General features: G+C 37.1%; 1 protein-coding gene across 1 annotated transcript; it reads left to right on the top strand.

The window, feature by feature from the left end:
* Positions 1-4244: 4244 nt before the first annotated feature.
* On the top strand, positions 4245-7291 carry LOC132301196 (disease resistance protein RPV1-like). Its single transcript, XM_059798471.1, has 5 exons — positions 4245-4708; positions 4854-5497; positions 5567-5982; positions 6136-6255; positions 6515-7291. Exons 1-5 carry the CDS (start codon positions 4245-4247, stop codon positions 7289-7291), a joined length of 2421 nt encoding a protein of 806 aa, XP_059654454.1.
* Positions 7292-17364: the final 10073 nt, after the last annotated feature.

A 17364-nucleotide genomic window follows, 5' to 3' on the forward strand; every position in this document is an offset into this window, starting at 1 on the left:
TTTTAAAAGCTGGAAATTGCACCGAAGATGCCTCCAAGATGTCTCCAACAATTCAGAAGCTCGGTTATAAATACAAATGTCAATCCATTTATTAGGAAGGCTTCGAATAGGCTAAAATTTCATTTGTAATATTCATTCCATCTCCCCATCTTCTTGTTGTAATACACTAGGAGTATGTTGTACACATCAGACTTCTATCAGTAATTTGTAAGTTAATTTCTATTGCAATTTTCATTTTCGTATTATAATTTGTAAGTTAATTTCTATTGCAATTTTCATTTTCGTATTGAAAATTAATTTCCAGTAACATAATTTGATTTCGGTTATTTTTAGTTATTATATTATACTTTGGAAGGTTATACACCTCCTACCATACATATTATATATATATACATACATACATACATATATATATGACATAAGCACGCGCCCCATGTGAAATAGCTAGTAATTTCCTAGCTACTATAAAAGATGAAAATGCATATGGAGAAATTTGTTTGCGACTTTGAAACCTCAAATTCTAAAGATGATTGACACTTTCTGGAATTGAGGGTGTTTAAAGTCTCTATCCATATGGTAATTGAGAAGAAAGAAACGAAAGGTGATAAAGTTTTATCAGTTTCTTGTGATTGGCTTCTGTTTTACCACATTGACTAGATTCCATGTTTAAGCAATTTCCTATGGTGTATCTAACAGCTTTATAAAAGTAAAAAGCAGCCCACAAAGTTCTAAAATTTTCATTATTACTACCTTCGCTTTCATACAAATAATGCACAATCTTTTTTCATGTCCACCTCCTCAATTTTAAAGAACTCACCTGTTTTGAAATTTATAAATTTTAAGTTTATATGACTGCAAAAAGGATCTAACTTTATGTATATATAATTTTCCAAAGGCAGAGATTGAGTAATGAATAGATATGGAAAAAGGGTGGTTTGGAGAAGGAATGTCATTCCCATTCCCATTCCCATTCGGGTTTAGCATACTTATTCATATTTTTGTACAAAATTATTTATTAAATAGGGCAAGACGGAGATTAAGTGGGGTTGGAGTTGGGGTGTTATATATGAATTTAACAAAAGTAAATAATAAAAAAAAAATCAATTATAATAATCAATTATTTTTGTCAAATATTTAACTTTTTAATTAGAACTTGAAACTTAATATTATTATGAGAATATCAAAATCTCATACAACTTATCAAATGACAATAAAATACAGAATGATATTTAGTAATTGAAATAGATTAAAGATTAAGATTTGATTAATATATACTTAATATTATTAAATATAAAATAAAATATAAGTACGAAATTATAAATAATTTATAACTATAAACGGGACGATATTAGGCCGGGTGACTCAATATTCTTATTCATCCACTACATATTTTGAAATTGGGCTGATCACCCTTAAAAATTCTTTCATTGAATAAGTAAACAATTTGATTATATTCGTCTGGGTGATACCAACAAATCTGAGTGCTAATTCCCATTTCTTATTGAATTAACCAATCAAGTCGTTATCCAACATTGATAACAATTTCCACATATTTTAATTTATTATTATGAGAACCAATCCTACTACTTTTGGTCCCCAAATTTCCATGCTTAAAATAATAATAATAATAATAATAATAAAACCCAGCATCCCTCAGTCAGAAAGTTATTTGTGTGCTCATTTTGGGCCAAGGAGTCAAAGTCAAGTCGCCCCAAGCTTGTTCCATGGTTTTAGACACAAAAATATATAAATAAATTTGTTTGGAGGTTCCAACGACCGGTTAAACTATTCACAATTGTCAGAGTTAAGCCAAATGAATAATAGAGCATTAAGAACTTACTACGATGTATTGTTGCGTTATAATGGAATGGATTATATGAAAGGCACATGCTAACTTATCATTCTCTTTCTCATATTTGATAAATCACGTTATAATAAGAATGTTCATAAATATTTAAATGATCATACCTCTTCTATAGTTAAGAATAAGCATTCTATTTCAATATATAATATAATAATATAAATATGATATATAATATTCTAAAATATCTGTTGTGTGATAATATGTTAATATTATTATATAACATAAATAAAAATAATTATAATTATAAATTCTTTGTCTAAAAAATTCATTCACACTATTATATAATATTATATAATCTATCAAAAATATTAATTATTAACATTGGAATATTACAAATAATAGGTATCATAAGTATATAATACTAATTTCTATTTGGAATGAGCAATGCCCCAAATGGTTAACGTAGCAAACATAATAATAATAATAATAATAAAATTAGAAAAAATAGAAGATGTTTCCTTTTTCTTTACAAAAATAAAAAACACTTTCAACTTTAGAAAAATTCAAAATTATAATTTTGCTTTCACCAAAAGTTAAGAGGTAAGAATTCCTAAACGGACTGTGTTAATAAAAGCCTCATACGTTTTAAAAGGGTAGTATTGTAATTGTATTATCTGCTAAGTCACTATCTTCCGCGTGAAGGAATCTTTTCTTCCTATTTCTTTCTACCCTCTTTCTTCGTTATTGCCAAATGACCGCGTGAAGTTATGATCTGAGGTAAGTCCGTCAACGCTATCATAATGTTTTTGACATGTCAAGTCAAATGGATAGACCCAATCTTCTTGGTGGATATCAAGACAACACAGAGTAATATTTATGCTCCTGTATAATATTTTTTTTTAAATATATTTTTTTATTTTTTTGATGTTTGATTATTGTAAAATATTTACGAAAAAAAAATATATTAAAATTTTACAAAATAATTTATTTATTAATTTTTAATAAGTTATTTTATACGTCCAGTCCGAAGGACTCGACATCAAACTCGACCCAAATCTTTATCAACCATCGAAAAGTACAAATAAAAAAAATATTTTACCTAAAAAATAAACGTCAAAACAAAGGAAACCTTAGTGCAATATAAAAAATTATCTAACATTTTGAAATTTTAAATTCAAAGGATATATATAAAAAAAAATGTGAAATATATTATTTGAAAAAGAAAAGTGAATTATTATTTTGGTACAGACAAAAAAGAAGAATATGACACTTATTTTGAGACAGAAAAAATATTAATATAATCTAAGCAATATAATTGACACATGTGTAATACTACAGTATATGATGAGATGAATTGGATTTACTTGTAAGAGAATTCAAGTTTGTGTTTGAAGAGTAGTTGAAATTGTTATGATCAGGGAAAATAATTCTTGTTTTTGAAGAGATTATTTAGTGCAATACATTATTTAAAAAAAAATAAAAATTATAGTGCAATACATAACATGCAATAGCTAAATACTTATAAAAAAAATTATTGTTTTACAACCATAAAAGATGAATTGAAGTTACAAGTAAAAGAATCCAATTTCGTATTTGAAATTGTTACGATGAGTGAAAATCACATTTACTTTTGTATTATAAATTGTGTTCTCTTTTAATTAATGTCGTTTTACCAAATTTAACAAATATTTTGTAAGTATCTTTATTTGTATTTGCTGATCTAAATTTGACACACTTTCTTTTATGTTTTATATTGCATTTAAATATTTGTTTATTATTGTCATGCTCCTAAGTTCAGTACAATAATAAGTTCATTCTATGATTTAATCCCACCAGTGCACCTAATGTAAGCTATTACTTAAAATTTTAACAGTTAAATTTTACCTTTCAAAATATTCAATAATCAACTTTTAGTTTTACTAAATAACCCCTAATCTTTGTGTTATAATAGAATTACTTATTCTATGAGAGGGAGATATTTTAAAACATTTACATTTCTTGTTGATTCGAGATGCTACCGGCCAAGAAGTCAAGTGGGCAAACATTCCAATTTCCAAACCGAGTATTAGTGGCTCCACACGTGTAGTGTGCGTGTGAGACTTTTATTATGTGAAGTCTTTTCAATTAATAGATGTTTGTTAAAATAGGATATGAAACTCATTGTCTGATATATATGTTTATCTTCAGGGGATATTCTTGACTTCGAAGTTAAGGATTGTATGTCTTGCTAATTGCCGATGTTGTGTTTGCAATGTTAAAAATAAATTAAAAAAAATAAAGAAAAATAAAAATCTATATATAAGTCAGAGCTATGCCCTCTCTCAAGCATAAAACCCAACCTTTTTCTTTCCTTTCCTTTTTCTTTCCTCTCCTCTCCTCTCCTCTCCACTCCACTCTTCTCATTTCCTTTGATTTGATCAAAACTGTTTGAGCTTTAAAAATGGCAGCTTCCTGTGTTTATGATGTCTTCTTGTCTTTCAGCGGCCTTGATACTCGCAAGACATTTACTGGTCACCTCTTGGCTGCTTTGGATCAGCATGGTTTTTACACATTCAGTGATGACACTAAACTTCCAAGAGGTGAAGAAGTTGGTCCTGAATTGTTGAAAGTAATTAAGGAATCAAGGGTTTCCGTTATTGTATTCTCGAAAAACTACGCGTCCTCAAGATGGTGCCTTGACGAGCTTATCAAGATCATGGATTGCAAGAGGACACTCCATCAGATTGTTATTCCCGTCTTCTATGACGTCCAACCTTCTGATGTTCGATCACAGAGCGGTTGTTATGCAGAAGCGTTTGCCGGTCACAAAAAGGAGTTTGACTTGAAAAAGGTGGAAATTTGGAGGTTAGCTCTAGAAAAGGCTGGCAATTTGTCCGGTTATGTCTTGCAAAATGTGGCCAACGGGTACTTAAATCTCTTTATTCTCTTCAAAAAAAGCATTTTAACGCATTGGATGTCTCTGTATTTTGAATTTTCACCTCTCCGTATGTAAATTTGCTTAATTTCATTTTTTAATTTTTGTTTTTTCTTAACAATAAAAATTGGATAGGTGTGAGTCAACGTGTATTAAGTCCGTTATTGGAGGAGTGGCAGAAAAATTAAATCCTACGGGCTTAAGTGATCCAGAGTATCAAGTTGGAATAGAGCATAGTGTTGAACAAGTGACTAAGTTTCTAACGTTGGGGTCAAATAGTATTAGTAATGATGTTAGGATTGTTGCCATATGGGGGATTGGTGGAATTGGTAAGACTACCATTGCTAAAGTACTGTATAATCGCATACATCGTTTTCATCCATTTGAAAGGACTAGCTTTCTTCATAATGTTGGACGAACTTCTAGGGATATCGACAATGTTGTTAAATTACAAAAACAACTTCTGTCAGATCTCCTAAATGATGAAAATGAGAAAATAAGATGCGGGGATCATGGAATTGAGGTGAGAAAATGTCGAGCATGGCGTCGAAGGGTTCTTCTTGTTCTCGATGGTGTGGATAATGACAGCCAATTGAGTGTTTTGGCTATAAATCGTAATTGGTTGCGTCCCGGAAGTAGAATCGTAGTAACAACTAGAGATTTGTCTGCAATAAAGTCACTTCAAGTGGATGATGTGTATAATCTTGAGGAGTTGAATAAGGAGGAATCTCTTCAACTCTTCAGTTGCCTTGCCTTTAGAAGAGACTGTCCTCTAGAAGGTTATGAGAGCCTCTCTGACACAGTAGTGTGTTATGTAAAATGACTTCCTTTACTTCTTACTACTTTAGGTTCTTTATTGTCGGGTAAAGCGGTACCTAAATGGCATGCTCAATTGGAGAAGTTGAAAAAGATTCCTGATCCAAAAGTTCAAGATATACTGAGGCAGAGCTTTGACTCACTTGATGATAAACAGAAGGGTTTATTCCTGGATATTGCATGTTTTTTTGTTGGAATGGACCAAGATTTGGCCATCAAAATACTAAAAGACTGCGATTTCTACCCAGATATTGATATTGACATTCTATCTGATCGTTGTCTTGTAAGCATTGTAAGAATCGATCGGCGGCATAACCAACTGATGATGCATGATCTGATTCAAGACATGGCAAAAGAGATCGTCTATCAAGAATCCCCTACAAAGCCTGGCGAACGTAATAGATTGTGGTATCATAAAGACATTCTTGATCTACTAAGATATGACACGGTAAGAGCCCAATGCCTAAATTAATTACATAACTTGTCATTATAAAAATGCCATAGACATCATGAAAGTCTCACAATCTGGTATGTGACTTTATTTTCAATTCAATGTCACACACACATATATACTTATTTATACAGCTGTTATTGTCATTAGGGGACAGAGAATATTCTGGGCTTAGTCCTGAACTTGCCAGAATCAGAAGAGTTACAAGTAAATGCGGAGGCATTTACAAAGATGAAGAGCTTGAGATTGCTTCATTTCAATTATGTCCAAGTAAGTGGAAGTTACAAACATCTCTCTAAAAGACTTGTATGGCTGTCTTGGAAAGGATTTTCTTTAGAATGTATACCACGAACCTTAATTATGGATAATCTGGTTCCCATTGACTTGAGCTATAGTAAACTCAAACAAGTTTGGAAAGGAACAAAGGTATGATGATTGATATTATTGTTTTTTTAATCATCTGCTTCAAACTACTTAATTTATACAATGACATGCTTGAAAATTTATTGTCTATTTCTGCTCCTAACAGGTTTTGTGCAAATTGAAATACCTCAATCTCAGTCATTCCTATCTCTTGATGAAAACTCTGGACTTCACGGGGCTCACCGGTCTTGAGAAATTGTTGCTTACTGATTGTACAAAGCTGGTAGAAGTCCACCAATCTATTGAACGTCTCGAAGATCTTATTGTCTTGGATCTGAATAATTGCAAGAATCTTAAGAAGATTCCCCAAAGTATTTTCATGTTGAAGTCTCTCGCTCATTTCAATATTTCCGGTTGTTCTAAATTAGAGTGGCCGGCATTTTTTCGAAGATCGCCACCTGAATCAAGCTTTTCGTCGTTACAATTGTCAAGTAGCATCAGGAAATTATCTATGGAAAACTGCAATATAACAAATGTGCCCAGTGAAATTGGTAGTTTGGTGTCTTTGGAATCTTTGAATCTTAGCAGAAACAAATTTTCTAACCTACCAGCAACCATCACTAGCCTTCCACTACTGGAGTATCTCTGTGTAAACAAATGTACTCTGCTTGAATCACTTCCAAGCCTTCCAGTAAATTTACGTATTTTGGGGGCAGACGACTGCACATCATTGCAGAGCATGTCAATTGAATCAAAAGCAGCACAGACGCAGATGCAGTTGAAACGCTCTTCTTGGAATTTAGCCTTTACACGCAAGAGAGAAATTAACCATAATTTTACTTTTTGCATTGTATATAGATATTTCTATATATCTCCCTTCTATATTAGTGCAAATCTCATTGAAATTGGATCTTTCTTTTTCATTTCACAGCGACTTCGTTAAACATCTCGACTTTCACATTTGTTTGAGCTCATGTGTGAGTAGAGAAAAGAGCATTCAACCTAATATTTATCCTCCATTTCCATTTTTCTTTCTTCTTGTAGCTGTGTTCTCTCTTGGGGCCAACAACTCTTGATCTTTCATAACAGGCCTCTTTCCTTACTAGGAAGAGGTCATTCTTTCTTCAACGGACTACTCTTTCAATTGATGTTTTGCTTGCTTGGCCTACCCTCGAGTGGCTTGGTACGCGCTTGTTAGACTAGAGAGGGCTAACCTTACGTAAATCTTTATTGTCTCTACCTGTGGAGGGAGATCAAGCTTTCAACGAAAGAAGACCAAGCCTCTGGCTTTCGCTCCCTATATAGATATAGGCGGCTTTTGAAAGAAATTGAGTTGAACCAAGCGGACAGTTGTTCCAAGAGCTAGAGCCAGTAATGCTATGCCCAGAATATCTCATCTTTTCCGCTTTAGTGATGGGTTGACGCTCGGCCATCCCTGCAGACAAATAGATAGCGAATTAGCAGACTTTGGTGATTCATCTCCTAATTTCGTCTTCGACAATTGGTTAGCGATCAGACAGGTGCATTCCTTTTTTTTGTGAAAACGATTCCAATATTGGTGGGTCGTGTGAGAAGGTTCGATTAAGGACTAACTAGATCCCAAAGAAGAATATTATGACCCATCTATAGAGCTTATGCCATCTCAACAAGCAAGACTGCACAATTCATTGAGAGGGCTCTCCAAGAGTTCAAGTTAGGATAAGATCTTAGCCCGCCATTTACCGACTCCCCAGCGAGTCCTTTCGGCTCTATTAGCTGGGAGCTCCATGGGTTTACTGATGGATGTGATGTCGAGGAACTTTGTAAGGAAGGTTTGGAACGATCTGAACTGAATAAGCGAAGGTCCTCAGGTGCTTGTCTTCATAAGGCAAGGGGTTTTAAGCGCTGAACTTCTGAACGGAAAGCCGCAACGATGGATTAAGAGAATGAGATTGAATTTCAACGATATATCTACGGTTCAAATCTTGCCTGAAAAAACCTACTTGTGATTGGTTGACTTCGCTCGAAACCCGCCCGATCCCCTTTAACGATCAGTTATCTTAGTCGGAACTAGCGGCCAGTAGTGCCATGCCCTAAGTACCCTTGAACAACTATTCCGTAAGAGAAATAGAAAATGAGTTCTTTCCAGGATCTTCCCTGCCTTAGTGCCGAGAGAAGAGAGCCGGAGTCTATGAAAGAGTCCCTGTTAACACAGCACCGTACGGTTTCAAAAAAAAAAACCTCCTCAATGCACCTTGTAGATAGCTGGAAACAACTTTCTAGCCCTATCTAAGGGCGGTTGCCCCAAAAGATTGATTTCCTGCGGCTTGTGACTAAGGAACCCCTGCTATAACTGCAATGTTTTCTTGATGGGGTTGTTCGAGAAGATAGAAGGAGAACTACTACGAATCACCCGTATAGGTAGAGGAAAGCCAAGCTTCCCTACTCTAAATCATAGTTTGATCCTGGCTCGGAAGGAACAATAGCCAGCTCTAGGATGCTTCATGCCTATGGCTTACTTCAGTGCCGCCGTAGCTCATTTGAACATTAGCTCGAGGCAGTTGGCAGTTAACAAAGTCTCAATAGAAAAACCGACCTCTCGGATCAAAAGACAAAGCTAGCAGGTTGAATTTGTTGGTCAGAGGAAAAAGGAGAAACTGAACCCAGTGTCATCATTACTTTCGGAATTAATCCCACCGTTGAAGCTCAGCTTTGCTCGGATCAGGATTTCACGCTAACCAAAAAGCGAAATACCAATTCTAAAACTTTCAACTATCAGCCAACCAAGGAGTTGATCCGCTCGAACTTCTGCTCGAAGATTCTGACCTCAGCCTCAGGCTTCTGCTTCATTCAAGTAAGGACAAGTCCACAACGTACTGCGGGGCGATTCTAATCTTATGCAGCTGGAAGGCAGGCTGTTGAAGTTGTTCCATTGCACTAAACTAACCTGTAATTCGGAGATCATCTGACTACTGGAAAGAGGAGAGAGAGTCAAAACTAGGGCTAACAGAGGAGTTTTCACTTGCATTTATTGAATGGATTCGAATTCTCTCTATCTAAAGAAATACGTCACAGCGGGTTAGCTGCCTTTACGTAGTCCATAGAAAGGAAGATCTCAATCTCCAATTTCCAACACGCTCTCTGTAATACCCCTAATTTAAAAGGATAGACCTGGAAATTTATTTAATTGTTTAAGTTGAGTTTTTTTTGTTTAAATGATGAATTGGTTGGCATTAATTAATTGTGATTTAATTGTAACTCTGTTTTATTTGTTTTGATTGTTTTTATTTATTTATTGTTTAACTGTTTGTTTGCAATTTTACTGGTTAATTGTTTAGTTGTGGGAATTATTTGCTTTAATTGTTGTTATTTGTTTCATTTGAATTAATTGATAGTTTTCATTATTAGTTTAAATTAGTTTCTATTTTAACGTGGCTGTAGGGAAGGTTATACATGGATGGTTATAAATTAGAATCATAGTTCACAACCGACAGTGCATTTAACCTAGTTTTCTCTATGGGCCGAGCAAATCCACTTAGGGTTTAAGAGAGTCTAGGATTAATGTGGCCTATAAATACTCCTCTAGGGTGTCTGCCTAGGGTTTTTAGAAGGATATTACGCCACAGTAAGATACAAAGAGTTTAGAGACGGCTGGGAGGAAAACAGAAAGTAAATAGAGGATTCGTCGGACGATTTGGACGAACGTCGGTGTAAGGCAAGTTCTATCCTCACTCTCTCCCTTAGGTTTCATGTTCTTTGCATTCTTAAACAGTTTTAGGATTAATTGAATCAATTAAACCATTCTCTGTTCGTGCTTAAACTGAACTTTATCTGTATGTTTTTATGTTTTGTAAAACTATTAAAACATGATGGTTGCTTGCATAAATCTCTGTTTAAAGCTATGTATGTAATGTTAACTGGACTTACGCATGGATTGGGAATGTACTGGGATTGGGTTACAGCCTCTGGAAATTGTGACGGTGAAGTAACAGAGGCGTAAAACGGAGACGGAGGGCGAAGAAACGAGACAGAGAGGGAGAGAGCCGGCTCTCCCTTGGAGAGAGCCGGCTCCCTTTTTATGTGGAGGCGGCTCCAAAAAGTGGAGCCGGCTCCAAGGTCTAAAGGAGGCGGCTCCACTTTTTGGAGACGTCTCCTTTGGTGCATTTTTTTTTTTTTTTTTCTTTGTTCCAGTCAGTTTTGCATGCAATGGTTGCTTCTGAAGTTTCCAGTTGAGTTCAGGATTTAATATGAAAGGTCTAATGGATGTATATGGTTAGGTTAAGGCTCCAGATGTGGTCTAAGGGCTTAAAACAGTTTGGACCGTGAGGAATTAATCAAACAGTTTCACTATGTTTAGGAATTGGAAAGTTAGAAATGTTTAACTCTCAGATTAGTAGTCTTCTGAGACGAACGATATAATTGTAACATGCTTAACTGTATATCATGATCATGTATCTGAATGATAACTATTCTGAATGAGTTGGTGTGGAATAATACTAAGAATTAAACCAACCTGGAATAATATTAAGAATTAAACCAACTTAGTATTACTGGATTTTGAGGAAATACTATAGATTAAATATGTCTATATGCTTACAGTATTTCTGTTCTTAATGTTTCCATGATTTCAGTTGTGTCAATTATTGGAGTTATGAACTTAGTTGATAGTTACTTTGAGATCTGTAATATTAACTGCTGGCTGTTGAATGTTATTAAGATTTAAACTTAATAGTACACCAGATTTTATGGAACTGTATGTACTGAACATGTTTATGTATATACTTGTACTCTACTTATCGATCCTTACATTATTACTGTTGGTATCAAGTGTGGGATGTATGGATTTAGTCGATGTTTACTTTAATTGTTGATATTATCAACTATTGGATGATTGGATAGTAAACACCGGTATAGGACGGTGGTATACTAAGGGCGGTTTGGATTGAAAGAACCAAAACCTACCGACTCTGGATTAAGAATTGGATTAACTAAAAGTTAAGTCCTATTGATTGTAGTGTCATGGCAACAACTAGTTGAGCGGCACTACTAGGATTCAGGATGGATTTTAAATATATTATTATGATACCTCGATATGAGCTTGAGTCTCAGGATCGACGGTTAGGGAGCGTATATGCATTAAGATGCATAGCTGGATACGATGGTTAGAGGTGTACCCTGTTTAGGTTTAGGTACACATGCCTACTTCGTGTGCGTTTTTAGCATGTTACCTCTATTCAGGTTGAGACCGGCCTGTAGTCCAGTGAGAGTCCTTTAGTGTGACGATATATATATATACACTTACGGACTATTAGCTATTGTTAAATTGTTTAGGATGTACATGCGTATCGGGCCTCTGTTTGGATTGTAGTAGTATAGAACTTACGCGTGGGCCTGACCCACTTCTATTTTTCAAGTACACGACAGTTCCAGGCTTAGACGTGTTCGTGCTGAGCAGAGGTCTCTATTCACTCTTCCGACGATGTAGGATTCTCTCCATAGTTTATTTCTAGATGCTTATTACAGTTGCTTTATTTTTCGTTTGGATGCTTAATAGGGGTCCACTAGAGATGGATTCCCGAGTTGTAAATTGATGGAGTTTTGGAGTTTGGGTTTGATGGATTTTAATAATTATATTATTTTGCTGATTCTATTTTTAGTTCCTTTCAGCTTTAATTTCATCTCTTAATTCGTTTTGTATTCCGTGTTCATTATTAAATATTAATTGTTAGATATTCCCCGGGTTTGGGCCTGGGCCTGATCAACCCGTGTCTCGGATCCGAGGGGTATCACACTCTCTCCCCATCATTCTCAAATCAACAATTCCGCTATCAAGTTTACTTGAGTTCCATCAGCTTGTTGTTGAAGAATCTCCTATTACAAGCTTTCCAACCCTAAACCTATAGTTGTCACTCTCTCTTCGATCGAGAAGTGCCCTGACTCAAACCTGGCTTCTATCTTAGAACACCACCAGGGCCATGAGCTTGGGCTCTATATGAGATCACACTTTTTGAAGTTTTCGCGGAGTCATATTAATGAAAATGGGGTTGAGGCCAAAAACACGGGGTTTTTAGCCCAACTTCCAACTCCCTCCCTCCCAGCGAACAGATGAAAGAGGATTTCGAAGTAAAATTCATATATATAATTATAAGTATAGCCCAAGAGCTCTGTAGGTTAATGAGTAGTGAGTCAGAATAGTGGATCTGCTGAAACGATGTAATCTACCTACTGGCATGGAAACTGCAACCTAAGCTCCTAACGTCAGAATTTCGTATTGAATTGACTATGTTGATGAGCTCTTAGTATCAACACCCCTACCATGTCAAATTGTCTACCCCATACCATAAGTCCGTGTTAACACAGAGGATCCCACATTAGTCTTTGAGACAGTGTTTAGCGTTGTGGTCTTCACGCTTACAATACAAAGATACTCAGATATTGGCATCAAGCATTCCTACATCTGTCGCAGTAGCAGTTGCTGAAGACATGCTTGCCAATTCCAACCAAACCAAATATGCTTTTTGACTCCATGGTTATAGGCGCAAGATTGGACCACCTATACACTATAATGAAAAATAAGACTTTGTCGATGGTGCCCTTACGAACCAGTCGCCCTAAGTTTTTTTCATTTCCGAGCCTCACCCTTCATTCACTAAAGCCTAACTCTCATACATAGGAGCGAGCGGGTAGAGTATATCGCATCGGGTATCGTATCGGGTAGAGCAACGGTCAACGTCGGCTCAAGGCCAAGCAAACAATTAGATAAGGGACCATTTCTCGAAATCATAGAACTTTTCTCTCAGATCACTACCTCAACCAGCCGGGTTAGCGACTTCAACAAAATAGAAACCTTCCCCAACTTCCTGGTCCTTATAATCATTCGAAGAAGGCAAGCTGCCTGTCGATTATGCTGTCAACGCAAAAAGCTAAGACGAGTATTTAAAAGACTATTCTATGTTAGAATATGCTGAAAAGCTTATTGAAGATCTATGCTAATGAGCAGCAACCAGTGTGAAACAAGGGGTCTGGCTTTCATCACTTAAAAAAAACTCTTTGTCCTAGTACAAAGCCTCTTCACTCGCTGTACCGCCACGCCTTTCTACCTTACTCGTCACGAGGTGCTTTTTTTTTTTAAAGCCTTACCGTATTGCTAAATATTGATTTCGCTAGATACATGTAGAATCAATTAATGAAATGAGACTATGATTCCACTTGTAGCTACCGTTATGGGAGTGGATTTTAATGATGAAGTTGTGCACCTATTGATATTTGATCGTAGCGCACCTTTATGAAATAGAGAGATTGTTGGTGTGTAGGGTACTATCAAACAAGAGAGAACAATTCTGACGGACATTTTATGCAATTATTTCCTCATCTTTGATTTTATTATTGATATGCGCTTGCTTGTTCTGTTTCTACGGAGGAGCTTGTGTTCGAAATTCCTTAGAGAAACCTGCCTTAAAGCATCCCTTTCTTTTTTTGTAGTGACATCTACATATGCGGGAAAGGCTCCGGTCAAAGAATGACTAGTGAAAGGTGAGTTCCTCCCTATTTGAAGTGAAGAAAAGTTTCACTTCCTTTAATGGAGGGCATGATCACAGGAGGACAAGCTAGCTAACATAGAAAGAGGTTTGATACGTCCTTAACTTAGAAAAAGTAAAGCCAAATGATTTTTCAGCAAGAAAAGAAACTCAAAAGTGTTTGCTCAGCGATCGCTTTAATGGTTCGTTCCATTAAGTGGCTCAGACCGAAGCCTTGGTTCTGATCCTGTGGTAATTTACGCGGGATATCCTTGCACAACATTGTGAATCATCTATTTGTTCATTCTCGTATAGCTGTCATAACTAAAAAAAATGGAAGCAGAACCTTACCAAACACTTTCTTTCATCTCAATATAGAACGTATGCAGTGGGGCTCTTTCTACTTTATAGGTAGCAAGTTCTAAAGAATTCGGAAATAACCGAGCTATGCTATGGTATTGGGCTGACAAGTGAGCGGATGACCAGCACATAAAAGTCACCCTTAGAGTTCTTCCTCGTCTCGTCCGAAAAGAAAATGCTGTTCTATCAGACAAAAAGTGTTTCGTTTTTGTGATGGTCTAAAGGGAATTAGAAACTTGTGATGCAAGATGGAATGTATAGTGAGCACGCGTACGACTTACATGCCCGGGGAATCTGTGAGATAATGGTGGCCCTAGTCTAATCACTAAAAGGTTCAAAGTAGGGCATAGAAAAACCTCTCCAGAATGGGACCGGCGGTGTTCTTTAGGCGAAAAATCTAACATCTGGGCAAGGGTTCCGGGCATAATGATAGGATTAAGGCAAGCCTGGGCAAGCTCCGTAAGTTGTCAAAACCACTAGCATATTACTGAGTCTATTATATTCACGTAGTAATGGTGTCAGTTCGTGTCCACGCGGCGAAAAGAGTCTTTTGAAGGGAATGTTCCAAAAACCTCCATAGAAAGCTTGCTTCTTGTTTTACGGGGCAGCTGTTGCCTACATTTGTTCTGCTCTTAAGGGCGGGAAACTTTAAGTTTAAAGGGCCTTATTTTATTGACAGAAGAAACTCTCTCCTCACCTCTACAAGAACGTGGGGGTGGAGCGAAATCTTCAAATCTTTCTCGATATTGTGTTGTTGTTCACTGTGCTAAGGTACAGGATGGAAATCGAACAATAGAAGCGCTTCTCTATGTACTTGTTCTCTCGTGACTTCTTGTTGTTCGGCTAGTTGACCGAGAAACCTCCGACAGCTGACCTACCTCTCTCTCAAAAGGAAAAAGGCAAGATAGTAAAAAAGAGGGGAGGACGGCTAGGGCAGTGCCTGGAACAAAGGGGTCGAGTTGGTCTGCGTCCGGTGCCGGTTGCATTGTCTCTCCCCGGCCAGGTTACAACTTCACCTGGGTGACTTCTAGAATCAAGGGCGGGCTGAACCTCATAGGTGAATGGGCAAGCTCCTTCACAACACTCTAAAAGGGAAAGAAATAGTGAAATTCTATAAGGTACCATCCTCCTTACTTATAGTATCTTTTTTAAATAAATGGGCGTATAAAGAGTCAGAATGAAAAGTTTCGTACTCGTTCTTTCACGGATCATCATATTACTCTTGCTTGCACGTCCACTGGATGGTCTTATGTTCTTCCTCTTTCTTCTCTGGCACTTGCGAGGTCTTATTCATGTTCGGCAAGGAAGTACTACGCCGTGTAAGAAAAAGAAAGCCGAAAACTTCCACAAGACCAAGACAAGAGAGCAGGACCTAGCCCATTCATTCCTATCGACAGGTTCTATTTGGATCGCGAGCCTTGCAAGTAGTCGAGCGAAACTACTAATAAGCCAAAAGACCCCCACGAGGTTTGTGCGAGTGGTTATGGGGAAGCCTTAGTAGAGAAATCAACAATATTTATGGAATCAACAGAAGCGTAAGGGGCGGTCGGATCAGGCATCTGTGAAATGTAAGACATACAGGGCATAACGGAACATACAGAGAGAGAGTACTACTTTCATTCTTAGAAAGCACAACAGATAAGGTATACCTTTGAGTACCACCCTATAAACCAAAACTCTGCTTGCTTCACCCGGCCTCCCAGGCTTGATTTAGCCTGTCCGTAAGAAGAGATAAAGAATTCGCGTATAGGTAGCGCTTTTCTCAGTTGGTTCGATTTCTATACACAATTAAATTCTCATCTAGTCAAAATTCTAAATCTGAACTTCCTCTTCTTTGAATAGAGAACCTGTCTGAGTCACTCTCTTAACGCCAACTATATATATATTACAAATCTATATCGCCATTCAGAGTCTATGCTCTTGGAAGGCATTATCGACACTCCTCAAGCGTGAAGGAAAGGAGAATGAAGAAAGAAGTGCTTGTTGGGGGACAGAACACCAACTTTCGAAGCTATCACGAGGCCAACCGCACCTACCGATTCTTACAAGTCTCATGCTCATTCACATCTTCTGACAGTTAGAAGGAATTCTAGGCTGCCTTCCTTCCTACCCCTTATGGTCGAGCTTTATTGAATATATGCAACTTATGAGGTAAGGGCAAAGCTTTCAGATCCGTTTTCTATTCTATTTATTCATTTTTCAGTCCTTCTACGTCGTTCTTACCAGCACTCTGACTAGGCGGCTCTGGCTTCATTTCACCCTTTTCTGATTTTTCAGAGAGAGCCCCAGCTACTATTGACTATGAAATTACATCTTCTTCTCTAAAGTCAGGCGAAGGGAATAATGTTATCGACGGAAAAGATGGGAACCAGTCATTCGAGACATGACCGCGGGCGTATCTAAACAATCCCAAATCTTTGATGCCACCATGCACCTTGTGTCAGCTTTGGGGAATTCCCCCCTTATTTCAAGGAATCTATAGAATATGTGTTTGATCAAAGTGGTTTCCTTTTGTTAGCTACCTGTTGTTGATTGGCAAGCGACTTCTCATATTGCATTTCCTCTACCTCTTTGAGAAGATGGACCTTGTCCCGGAGCTAGTAGTCACTATAGGTTTATTGCCTGAGGCTGATCTTACGCGGAGAAAGTCTTCCTTACACTTACAATAGGTACCTTGGGCACCAAACAAAGATGACGGAAAGAAATCCAGCTCAAATCCATACCTAAACCAAGTAAGAACCTCAAGCAGTCAAGAATGACTTAGATAAGGACAAGTCCGCCAGGCTAAGCCTGTGTGTTAAAATGCTGTACCCAGTGCCAAATCTGGTAATTCTGGTTGGGAATCCCTATCCACTTGACACTGGGGAATGTTCAAAGATTACAGAACTTACCAAACATCAGATAATGCGGGAAACTCATACCAACCCTTCAGCAAGAGTCGTTAGCCAAATAGAGCACCGAAATGAGTGAATTGACCCTCTTTTGGGCTTCTTCACAATGTTCAACTTGCCTGTGTTAAGCATCTTGCTGTTCTTCCCTGGCAGGGGCTGGTACGGGCTTCGCTTAAGAAACAAAGGTGAAAGGCTTCACTTGGGTGCTGAGGAGGATTTGTTAAATAGCTTTTTTCCCTCTATAAACAAAGTATTCTCGAGTCGGCACT

The sequence above is a fragment of the Cornus florida genome, unplaced genomic scaffold (genome assembly GCF_030987335.1).
Source record: "Cornus florida cultivar Cherokee Brave unplaced genomic scaffold, ASM3098733v1 CherokeeBrave_3.0.0_Hap2_Chr03, whole genome shotgun sequence".
Classification (NCBI taxonomy): domain Eukaryota; kingdom Viridiplantae; phylum Streptophyta; class Magnoliopsida; order Cornales; family Cornaceae; genus Cornus; species Cornus florida.